The sequence below is a fragment of the Saccharomycopsis crataegensis genome (genome assembly GCF_037102585.1).
Source record: "Saccharomycopsis crataegensis DNA, jcf7180000000098, whole genome shotgun sequence".
In the NCBI taxonomy this organism is placed as follows: Eukaryota; Fungi; Ascomycota; class Saccharomycetes; order Ascoideales; family Saccharomycopsidaceae; genus Saccharomycopsis; species Saccharomycopsis crataegensis.
The window spans coordinates 544,256-556,236 of NW_027043838.1; the positions used below are offsets into that span (position 1 = coordinate 544,256).

Consider the following 11,981-nt stretch of genomic DNA (forward strand, 5'->3'; position numbering starts at 1 on the left):
TATGAATATATGATTACTTTAATTTTTTATCTGGACAAAATTGTAAGCCGAATTGATGATGCTATTGAAGTGAACTTGAGCATTGATGACTTTTGGGTGCAGCACCCCGTAAAAAAAATAGACCGAAAAAATAAACATGAAGCAATGATGTTGATGAGCGTTGTGAAATATTTAGCGCTCTCAACATTGGAGTAATACTGATAAGGAATAAAGCAAAAGAAAAATCCAGAAGGCTAGAACGTAATAAAAATAGAATATACAGGTGCTTGGAAATGACTAGTGTAGAAGAGACTATTGAATCACTACCACGCAGCATAGAGAACTTCAAGACAATTGATAAAATCTATTTTGATCAAGTCAAACGAAAATGGTATTTTGAAGACCCTGAAACAGAGATAGAACTCATTTTCGATGAAGTGCAGAGAAAATGGTTCGAAGAAACTCCCAATGCTTTTTCCAAGAAAAGAGAGTATCCAAATGTTGAGGAAGATGAAGAAAAGAAAACCATCAAGGAGCTCAGATTAAAGAAAAAACAGAAAATAAAACAAATGAAGGATGAAGAGAAAGAATCGCGACAGAATACAAAGAAAATAACCTCGGTATATGTTTCGAATCTTCCGAAGGACATCACAAAGGACGAGCTCGAAAAAGTCTTTGGCAAGTTTGGGGTATTAGCTGAAGACTTGATCAACAATACAGGGAAAAGAATTAAAATTTATACAGATAATGAAACCAATGAGGTGAAAGGCGATGCTCTAGTAGTATATCATAGAAGCGAGAGTGTTGATTTGGCGACAGATATGTTGGATGATTCATATATTAGACCGGGTGTTAAGATAAGAGTTCAAAAGGCGGATTTTGAAAACTATGGAAAGAAGCAAGGGGAAAGAAAACAAATTAGTGATGAAGTAAGAAAGAAAATAAGTAAAATGTCTAAGAAACTTGATGAAAAAATTGATGATTGGGATGATGAAGAGGAATTAAAGAAAGAGCAGCGCCAGAAATATTTGAAGAGATATGAAAAGATCGCTGTGTTGAAAGGATGCTTTGCGGTGTCAGAAATTGAAGATGACCCTGAAGTAGTGGAAGATATTAAGGAAGATATGATGGAGGAATGTGAAAAGTTTGGAGAAGTTGTTCAAGTGACTGTGTATGATAAAGAACAGGAAGGAATTGTCCTAGTGAAATTCACAAACAGGGAAGCTGTTGAATTGTGTATATCACAACTAAATGGGAGATACTTTGGTGGGCAACAATTAGAAGTATTTGTGTATGACGGGAAGCCGTACCAAAGCTCCCAGCTCTCGAAAGATGGTGACGTTGACGATGAAAAGAGACTCAAAGACTACGAAGAGTTTCTCAAAAGTGGACTGCTGATAAAATCTTAGAAATTTATTTAATTATTGTAACAATAAAGTAAAAATAACCTCAATCTTTGTGATATTTGATCAATATCATGCTTGTAGAGACATAATTATGCAAGTATCCCGTGCCTGCGGGTAGCACTTTTTTTTTTTTTTTGTGAGGGCCGAAAAATTGACAAGTTTCAATAAACAACAAATGCTGGATCAACAGAATATCGCTACACAAATCAGCAATTCAAACAAACAAAGAAACAAGCAAACGAAGCGAAGTCAATTATCTCCCAAATGAGTACCTTGACTTACAAGAAGTTTGATGAAGGTGAGGGCGTGTTGCCTGATAAAATGACGATTTATCAGGACTGTATCCTGGCCTTCAATGCCTCACCGGTCAATGCCAAAAAGTGCAGAATATTATTGGCTAAATTGGTTAGATTATTGAGTATTGGTGAAACCTTTCCAGCTAATGAAGCCACCAACTTATTTTTCTCAATTTCCAAATTGTTCCAGCACAAATCAGTCGAATTGCGTCAGATTGTCTACTTGGCGATCAAGAAGTTGTGCCATATCAGTAACGATGTTTTGATGGTCACTTCTTCAATCATGAAAGATATTCAAAACGGAGATATCATCTACAAACCAAACGCTATTAGAACTTTGGCTAGAGTTTTAGACAGCTCCACCGTCCATGCCACTGAACGTTTGTTCAAGAATTGCATTGTTGATAAGAACCCAAATGTCAGTTCTGCTGCTTTGGTTTCCTCATACCATTTATCACCAGAATCTAAAGATGTCGTGAAGCGTTGGGCTAATGAAACGCAAGAAGCCGTGTACGCCCAAAAATATTTCCCAGACACTCAATTTCAAAACGTTCATCAGGAATTCTACTCAAGATTTCCATCCAGTACACAATTCTCCCAATATCATGCGTTGGGATTATTATATGTTTTGAGAAATCACGACAAAATGGCGCTCGTGAAGATGGTCAATCAATTAAGTGGTAGCAGCAGTCCTTTAACCAACCCATTGGCAATCATTCAAGTCATCAGATATATTAGCAAGTTGATTGAAGAAGATCCATCTTTGGCAGATCATTTATATCCATACTTGTTAACCTGGACCACAAATAAATCGGAAATGGTTTGTTTGGAATCTGCCAAGATCATTTTGAATTACAAAAAATTCTCTCCTGAACAACATACAGAAGCCATCAGTGTATTGCGAGACTTACTTAATGCCCCAAGAGTCGTCACGATTTTTGCGGCTGTGAGAATGTTGAACAAGATCGCCATGACTAACCCAGAAAAGGTTGTGGTGTGTAATTACGAATTGGAATCTTTGATTAACCACTCAAATAGATCAATCGCCACTTATGCCATCACCACTTTGTTAAAGACAGGTTCTGCTGACACCGTTGATAGATTAATCAAGACCATTTCCACCTTCATGAATGATATATCTGACGAGTTCAAGGTTGTTGTTATTGATGCCATCAGAAACTTGACCTTGAAATTCCCTGAAAAGTATAAGCCAATGTTGGTTTTCTTGAGCGACGTCTTAAGGGACGAAGGTGGTTTCAAGTTTAAGAATACCGTGGTGGAATCATTATTCGATATGATTCACTATATTCCAGAATCTAGAGACTCTGCCTTGGAGAACTTGTGTGAATTCATTGAAGATTGCGAGTACCCAGAATTGACTGTCAGAATCTTACATTTATTGGGTGACGAAGGTCCAAAGACCAAGAACCCAACTTTGTACATTAGACACATTTATAACAGAATTGCATTGGAAAACTCAATTGTCAGAGCTAGTGCGGTGGTTGCGCTTTCCAAGTTTGCTTTGACCGAAGACCTTTCATTGAAGAAATCTATTGAAGTGTTATTACAACGTTCATTGACTGATTCAGATGATGAAGTTAGAGATAGAGCAGCAGTTTCTTTGAAATTGTTATCTTCCAGTACTGATAAGACAAGCAGTGTGATATTAGTGGATTTCATCAAACCAACCAAGAAATATTCTTTGCCAATTTTGGAACAAAAGTTGACTCAATATATTTCTTCTAGCGATAAAGCAAGCTACGAAAATCCATTTGATATTTCATCAGTTCCTCAATACACAGAGGAAGAATGGAAAGCCCAAGAATATAAGGCCAAGACCACTGTCCAAGCCTCTGAAGAAGAACCTCTTAGTGACCATAAAGGCAGATCTGGTCTTGCTGGTGGTGCCACCGAAACTCACAATGAAACTCAACAAGCAGAACTCTTACAACAACAATACATTGATGAAATTTCTCAAATCACTGAATTATCAGAATACGGTCCAATATTACACAGCTCTAGTGTGGTTGAATTGACAGAAAGAGAAACAGAATTTGTTGTGAGTGTCGTCAAGCATATCTTTAAAGAACACTTGGTGTTGCAATTTAATATTGAAAACACTTTAACGGACAGTGAATTGATGATGGTTTCCGTTATCTCTGAAGGTGAAGTGTATCAAGAGGAATTCATCTTGCCAGTGGAAAAACTTGCCCCACGGTCGAAGGGTACATTATATGTTTCATTCGCTAGACCTGAGGATGAAGAAACTGGAGCCCCAGGTCTTTTCTCAGATACTTTAAGTAATACCTTGTCATTCACATCCAGAGAAGTTGACCCAACCACTTTGTTGCCATTCGACGAAGAAGATGAGGGTTATCAAGACGAATACCAGATTGAAGAATTGGAAGTCACTATTGGTGATTTCATTGTTCCATCATTCACTGCTGATTTCGACAAAACTTTTGCTGAATTGCCTAGTGAAAATGAAGAAGTTGCGGTATTCAATTTGTCCAGTTCTAGTGAGTTGCAGGAAGCCGTCAATAGCGTTATTAATGTGTTGTCTATGAGTGCTTTGGGTAATACCGAAACCGTTGGATTTAGTGCTAACAATCATAAATTGAAGGTGTACGGTAAGAGCATTAATGGTGAAAGAATTGCTGGGTTGATTAACTTTGTAATTTCAAAGAATGGTATTGTTGCCAAAGCTACTGTCAGATCAGATAACAAGGCGTTATCTGAAACTGTTGTCAATGGTATCGCATGAAGGAAATGAAATGGGTAAAAAAAAAGTACAGTATTAGAAAATGACTTAGGGTAAACATTGATAGTTTGGATGTGTTTTATTGTATCTCTGGTTATTTCTATTAATTTTTTTCTTATTTTTCTGTAATTTCCGTCAACGTTTTTTTCTTTTTTCTCTCTCTATATCTCTTCTTATTGTATCGGATTCTCTCTCTCTATATCTTTATTTATAACATGAATTTTTTATTTGATCATATTTTGCTTAAGTTGAGGTAGTTTGTAAGTGGTTTATTTGGCAGGGTTTTGGCCCTCACCGGGTGCGGATGCGCGGATGTTAGGATGTCTGGATGTACTTTTCCTCAATGAGAAAAATCGGGAAATTGAAACATCGCGAAAAGAAAAAAACCTTGGTGAATCTTGTGATTTAGATATATTGATTAACCAGGATCATTTTTTCTAACACAATTAGAGAAGAAGACTGCGAAAAGCTCATTATATCTTGTCCGGAACTTGTACTTTTTGATTCTTTTCAATTTTCTGAAAAATATTATTTTGTGCTAGCTGAATCGATCATTGGCCTTTTGATCATATAATAATCACGGAGGCGCCATCTTGATTCATTGAATCCACTACCTTTTAGAAGATAACAAGCTAATTTTATAGTATACTGATCCATAATAATGTTCAAACAAGGCTATAATGATACTGGGGGTCTTCCACCACATTATCTTCAACAACAACAACAACAACAGCAGCAACAACAACAAAATACCGACCAACAAAACAGAATATTTAATGATTTGCAATACCAGCAACAACAAGCAGATGCGATGTATGCTTCTCCAATAACCACTACAAAACAACTCAATGGAAATGGAGTTGAAGGTATACTTCCTCCAGGAAACCATCCTCAAGTCAATGTCCAACAATTGCAGGCTACGATGAATGCTGCGCAATTAGCTGGACAAAGAAACATACAGCAACATTTTCACCAAGTGCAACAACAACAACAACAACAACAACAACAACAACAGCAGCAACATCAAAATGGGAATAACCAAGGGAACTCAGGGGTGAGCAGCACGGGGAGTGGTGGTGCACCAAAACGGGCACTTGATGATCCAAAAGTGTTCAATTGGATCATCGAGTTGACCTATGGTCCAAATAAAGAGCAGGCGTTGCTTGAACTTGGTAAGAAGCGTGAACATTACGATGATTTGGCTCTTGTGTTGTGGTATTCTTATGGGGTAATGACATCTTTGTTGCAAGAGATTATTAGTGTCTATCCACTATTATCGCCACAAAGCTTATCTGCATCTGCATCCAACAGGGTGTGTAATGCTTTGGCATTGTTGCAATGTGTTGCTTCTCACCCAGAAACCAGAAACTTGTTTTTGAAGGCGCACTTGCCGTTATTTTTGTATCCGTTTTTGAACACCGAATCGAGATCCAGATCATTTGAATACTTGAGATTAACGTCATTGGGTGTCATTGGTGCTTTGGTGAAGAACGATACCCCTGAAGTCATTGCCTTCTTGTTGACCACGGAGATCATTCCCCTTTGTTTGAAGATTATGGAATCTTCTACGGAATTGTCGAAAACTGTGGCAATTTTCATCATACAAAAGATTTTGCTTGATGATAATGGATTGAATTATATTTGCCAAACTTATGATAGATTCCATGCGGTTTCTAATGTTTTAGAATTGATGGTTGATCAATTGGTTAAGCATCAAACTGTTAGATTGTTGAAACATGTTGTCAGATGTTATTTGAGGTTGAGTGATAATGTCGACGCCAGAAAGGCTTTAGCCAGCTCATTACCTGAGCCTTTGAAAGACCAGACTTTCCAAATGGCATTGAAGGATGATGTTGCTACTCAGAGATGTTTAAACCAGTTATTATTGAACATTGGGGTTGTTAATTTGAATTGATTGCCTTTCTGTCTTGTTTTGATAATTTTGAAAATCCAAAACAAAATACGCATGTTTTTTTCTGTTTCATGATTTTATTTCTTCAACTAGTATTATTTCAACTTTTAGAATATCTTCAATAATCTCCTTTTTTGTTATTATGTCTTTTCCTTCAATTTCTAATATTTTTGCTTGTTTCCAATTATCAAAGTCATATATTCAATCTTTTTTTTTGGTTCTACATCATCGGGGGGTTATCATGTTATTACTTTTGCTGGCTCTGGTTTCTTTTTCTTTGATAACATATCATAAAATTTCAGGCTCATTAAATTAGCCAAACAATTTCCTTGATTTATCGAACCATGTTACCCACCATTTGTCACTTTAAAAAAACAAAAAAAGAAGAAAAAAAAAAGGAAGAAAAAGACTGCTGATCTATCCTTCAACTGTTTCATTGTCATAATTTTTGTTTTGTTTTAATCTCCGTCATTGATCTGTACGCTACTGTTTTCTGTTATGCTCTTTTATTAGCCTTCAAGAAAAAAAAAAATTGCAATGTTGCTGTTCTGTTCCATCCATTTACATTTATCATATATTTACATATTCATATATTAAATCTGCTTTATATAAGTCTTCATTTTTTCAGATTTAGCTTGTTGAAGCCGAAAATCCTTTCTTTTTTTTTCTGGTAAGAAAAAGATTTGTATTTGATATGTATTATCAAGACATATACTCATCTCAGTCATTGGTTGTATTAATTGTAATTAATACTCATCAATATCTTGTTTATAAATAATTGTCAAACTTTTAGTTTATTTACGAATTGTTTAATTTTATCCACGTCAGATATTCTTTTGGTTCACTCAATTATCATTCATTTCAAAAATTATAAACATGTGCCAGGATTGAATTCAATAATAATCACTACTAATACAAATAAAATGCAATGACTTCAAAAAAAAAAAATAAAAAATAATTAAAGGAGCATTTTAAAAGAAGCGATAATTAAGCTTTTGCTAAAGACAGTAGTGAGTGACAGTAGATAAGAAAAAAAATAAGCCTCTTGATTCAGAAATAGGAACTATTTTTTTTTTATAAAAATCTGAGAAATATAGATAAGTGGATATATTTTCCTTACCCTTTAGATAAACAAGAGGACCAAACATTACCTAATAACATAAGATTTCTTAATGCCTGCCCCCCAACGCTTTTTTGTTTTTATTTTTTTCTCAGTCACTTTTGAAATAAATGCCCTTGCGCCTGTTTACTGGTTCAGGGCATTAGTAGATACGCTACGCAGACTACATAATAACGGTGGGAAGAACGGGATATCACTATTAGCCATATTGATAACAAATAGGCATATATCAAAAGAAATAGACCGTATGCCCAGTTGGAATACCACTAATAAATATTGTCATCATTGAATATACAAATCGACACCGACGATCAAGAGAACAAAAAGAAAAAAAAAAACCACAAAAATGGTCGCTCTGCAGCCTGACGTGGGATTCCTGCAAGTTCCAATTGACCCGCCGCCAGCAGCAAACTCTGCCCCCCAACAGTATAAATAGATCCTCCCTTCTGTTTGGAAAAAATTTCTATTTTCCTACTTGACTGTTTGCCATCCACATCAATTTTATTTACAAAACCACATATACTTACAATGTCTGCTGAAACCGTATGTGATATCTTCTATTCTCTTTATCTTGTTGTACTATTTCCTCCCTCCCGTTCTTTCTTATGGGCGTTCCCATCCAATGTTTTTTTTCCTCTTGTTTTTTTTTAAAGGGATGAGTCGATAACTATATCGGTGAGCTCCGCTCAATACACTGCAGCGCTTATTATATCTCTGTCTTCTTTTAACGAAATCAATTACTAACAATTACTCACAGGAAACCAAGCCAGTTGTTGCTGAACAAGCAGCTGCCCCAGTCGCTGACGAAGCTCCAATCACTGAAGCCGTCAAGAAGGTCGAAGAAAGTGTCGAAACCGCCACCAAGGACACCCCAGTTGCCGCTGAAGTTAAGAAGGTCGAAGAAAAGGTTGCTAAGCCAGTTGAAGAAGCTGCTGCTGCTGCTGATGCCAAGATCAAGGAATCTCCTCTCAAGAAGTACATTGCCAAAATCAAGGCTTTGGTTGCTAAGGTCACCAAATAATCTTTTGGAGATTTCCTTTTTCAGTTCTTTTTGCTTGTTTTTCCTTTTATCTTTTAGCGCTTTTAGTACAAGATAATTAGAAGAGACCGCGGTTTGTCCCTCCATCCTCATTATTTTGATATGATATATATTTTTTGTTTCGTTGCTTAATCTCCCGTTTGTGTTTTCTATTAAATCTACTAATCTAATACTACATAACTAATATTAATTACTATTTGAAGCTGTAAAAGCTCGCCCATTGGTTGAGTTTTGATCTGTTGTTGCTAGACAGCGCCAATCTTGATTATTTTTTTTTTCCTTGTCCTTACGTTCAAGGATTATCAATATAGAGTATGACTACTACTGAAGCCTGATCATTGCCAGTAAAAAATTTACTGGCGCAAAAACAAAACAAAAACAACCAAAATCAGCATTAAGGATCACAAATCCTTACACATGAAGTATATACAATAAATTATTGCCTGTCATATGCGCTACCCATATCTGTGGGTGAGGCGGGTAATGAGCCGTTCATTGTCACATTGTAACAAACATTGCAATAGCTTCACATGCGAGTCTGGGCGTCCTATTGTTAATTCTTTAATATTGTATTGCATCATCTAAAAAAATAATTGCCCCACTTTGATTGAGCAAGAACAGTTGAGATGTGTCAAAGATAATCATCAACATGAAAATAATAAAGTTTCATTGCAAAGACCAAGAAACCTCAACCAGAGCACGTGTCTACTGCCCAAGGTTTAAGGCTATACTCTGTTTTATGAGCATACTGTAAATAGCGGATACTCGTCACGGTTCTCAATAATATCTTTCATTAGAGATTATTGACTCTTATCTAAGTTGAAAGTGCTACAGACTTTGAATTTGAACGTCTTGGTTGAAGTTTTTACTTGGGAAATAATTATTATCAAGCTCTCACAGGACACGATAATGTGGTGATTTCATTTTCAAAGAATATTGATCCAGGAAACTGCTGTACAATTCTAAGGAAAATCTTTATGTCAAAGTTAGAGCACAGACAAAATCCAAAAAAAAAACAAAAAAAAAACAAAAAGAATAAACGAAAAGGCATTTGTATCTAAAACTCAAAACTCAGCATCCATTCATTATGCTTTATGTAATGCAACCGATGCCGTATTTAGAGCTGATTTAAGGGCGATAGTCAAAGTTTTCGATGCCGCTAATTACATTCTCAAGCGAAGAAAATTACAGTTTTAACAAAGCTATTTCGTAAAATTAGTCTCTACATGATTGTCTTGGGCACGCTTATTTGGTAATTTACTTGGTAATTTACTCAAAACAAACTGATTCTTGCGTGGATTTCACTAATATCCGTATCCTTTGCTTATCTTCTGAACAGTCAAAGTTTTGGGTAATTGATGCAATTTCTAATGTTATATTCGCTCTACGTTATCTATGTAGATGCCAATAAATTTTGCATTGTTCATACCTTATTAAATGACCACCCAATTACTAGGACTAATGCCTCACACATAAAGAATTACACACAACACAAAGATGTACAGCTTGATCTATAAGCAGAAATATTCTTTGAAATGCTAAATGCTGAGTATTCAATTTAATATATTACAGTATAATTGTTTTTTCTTTTTTGGGCCATTAGCCTAAACGATCATGACCTTTGGTTCTTCCCTGTCCCATCTCCATCTTTGCGCTTTTGGCCCCGAATTGAATTGCTCTTTTCCCTTCATCTCTAATAAACTCCATCCCAACACAACTGGCGGTTTCCCGCAAAATTCTCTTCTTGATGCGATCTCCAACTTTCCATTTCAACGGCACAACCTCGCAACCGTATTTTACAACTTCCTCACTGAGGAAAGGATAACGCAACTCTTTACCCCAGCAACTCATCACTTGGTCATCTCGGCTCAAATTACGTTGCCAGATCCCATCAATGTCTTTTTGTAATTCTTTTGCCAACTGTTCATATCGCTCAGGAGTTTCAACCCAGTCTTTTCCTTCTTGAAACATCCGTTCGTGCCTCGAATATCCTCCAAACAATTCATCCGCCCCAAGACCACTAAACAACACTTTGCAATTACTGTAAGTTTTCATTTGTTGTGCCCCAGAATCTCCTTCATTTTCCGTTGCCACCACTCCCCAGCCTCTCAGAGCAAAATAAAATGCGATTGCAATACTAAGGTCCATTTCGGTGTTGCATGGCCACATCAATTTCTTAACCCGCTCTTTACCTTTCAAATATTCCTCATAACTAACATTAACTTCCACGAAATTGTACTTCACATTAGGAAACATTTCCTGAAGTGATTTGTAAGACCTCAATCCGAGTTTCCGATCTGGCGTGGCGTCATATGAAAGATTTGTACGTCTGTTGTTAAACGAGACATTAAGCAAGTCAATGGTTGGTTTAGGGGAAGTTGATTCACATGATTTTGTAAGAAGTTCACCACAAATCCCAGCAATCAACGTACAATCAATCCCCCCAGAAAATAAAATCCCAAATTGAGCGTTGGTGCATTCCACACTCAGATTTTCTTGATCATAGATTGCATTTGTCAAATCACATGGTGGAACATACTCATTGCCTAAATCTTTGAAATGAAATGGTTCAATGGTCATCATCCGATCCTTAATTGATTTTCTGAAGACTTCCAAGAATCCCGCAACATAATCTATATCATCTTGAGTCTTAGATTCAGGCCCAGTACTAACAGTCTTCGTCACTTCGATAATTGATCTTGGCGTTTCCGCAAGATGATTCCAATCAGCAGTGTTTAAATTTAATACATAAATTATCCCTGCCTCGCAGTCCTTCCAATCTGATTCACCGTGTGGGTAAATTGAAGAAACGTATAGTTCACCATCTTCAATTCTGTGGAATAAAGACCTTCTCCCCACAGAATCTTTTCCAAAATAGACTTTGTTTTCCACTTTATCGACCACAACATATGAAAATTCCCCCTTGATTAACCGAATCACCTTGATGACCTCTTCCTCTGTTCCTAATGTTTCTGCCAATTTAGAGGAATAATATGATGTATCATTGTGGTTACAAACATTATTCTCAAGAAGGTCCTCGTTATATAGCTCGCCATTAAATTGCAAAATGTATCTGGAATCACTAATAGGCTGTGAAGTGAATGGAGCTCTAAGTGACAAAACCAGAGAAAACATCCGAAGATTGATGGATGACGATGGCGAGGATATTGAATGGGTCATTAATGATGCATAGTTCGGACCTCTAGCCAAGATCTTTGGGACCAAAGATTTGAAAATTTTGTTATCATCGACACATTCAAAGATCTCACCAGCATTTTGTGCTATTGAACAAGCTTTGACCGTACCAGTTTGGGTCTCATTTTCAGCAACTGCTATTCCAATATCGTGGGCTAAATCATTGGTGATTATTTCAGATATCAGCTTTTCATTGGAAATTTCAATGTGTTTAGCATCAATAGTGCCTGAAGATCTAGTGGCATGGAATAATATACCGCACATTCTATGAGT

At 36.4% G+C, this 11,981-nt stretch overlaps 5 protein-coding genes across 5 annotated transcripts; 4 read left to right on the plus strand and 1 right to left on the minus strand. All coding sequences in view use genetic code 12, as the record gives it.

Moving 5' to 3' along the window:
• Positions 1-272: 272 nt before the first annotated feature.
• Positions 273-1,388, plus strand: CUS2 (U2 snRNP complex subunit CUS2; the record flags this gene model as incomplete). The annotated part of the gene is made up of 1 exon (XM_064999495.1): positions 273-1,388. The coding sequence occupies one exon, from the start codon at positions 273-275 to the stop codon at positions 1,386-1,388; it is 1,116 nt and encodes a 371-aa protein (XP_064855567.1).
• Positions 1,389-1,649: 261 nt separating this feature from the next.
• On the plus strand, positions 1,650-4,445 carry SEC21 (coatomer subunit gamma; the record flags this gene model as incomplete). The annotated part of the gene is made up of 1 exon (XM_064999496.1): positions 1,650-4,445. The coding sequence occupies one exon, from the start codon at positions 1,650-1,652 to the stop codon at positions 4,443-4,445; it is 2,796 nt and encodes a 931-aa protein (XP_064855568.1).
• Positions 4,446-5,103: 658 nt separating this feature from the next.
• On the plus strand, positions 5,104-6,357 carry CAF40 (CCR4-NOT core subunit CAF40; the record flags this gene model as incomplete). Its single annotated transcript, XM_064999497.1, has 1 exon — positions 5,104-6,357. One exon carries the CDS (start codon positions 5,104-5,106, stop codon positions 6,355-6,357), a length of 1,254 nt encoding a protein of 417 aa, XP_064855569.1.
• Positions 6,358-8,002: 1,645 nt separating this feature from the next.
• DASC09_059140 (uncharacterized protein) lies at positions 8,003-8,495 on the plus strand (the record flags this gene model as incomplete). The annotated part of the gene is made up of 2 exons (XM_064999498.1): positions 8,003-8,017; positions 8,232-8,495. The coding sequence occupies 2 exons, from the start codon at positions 8,003-8,005 to the stop codon at positions 8,493-8,495; spliced, it is 279 nt and encodes a 92-aa protein (XP_064855570.1).
• A 1,617-nt stretch (positions 8,496-10,112) lies between these two features.
• Positions 10,113-11,972, minus strand: DASC09_059150 (putative asparagine synthase; the record flags this gene model as incomplete). The annotated part of the gene is made up of 1 exon (XM_064999499.1): positions 10,113-11,972. The coding sequence occupies one exon, from the start codon at positions 11,970-11,972 to the stop codon at positions 10,113-10,115; it is 1,860 nt and encodes a 619-aa protein (XP_064855571.1).
• Between the last annotated feature and the right edge of the window lie 9 nt (positions 11,973-11,981).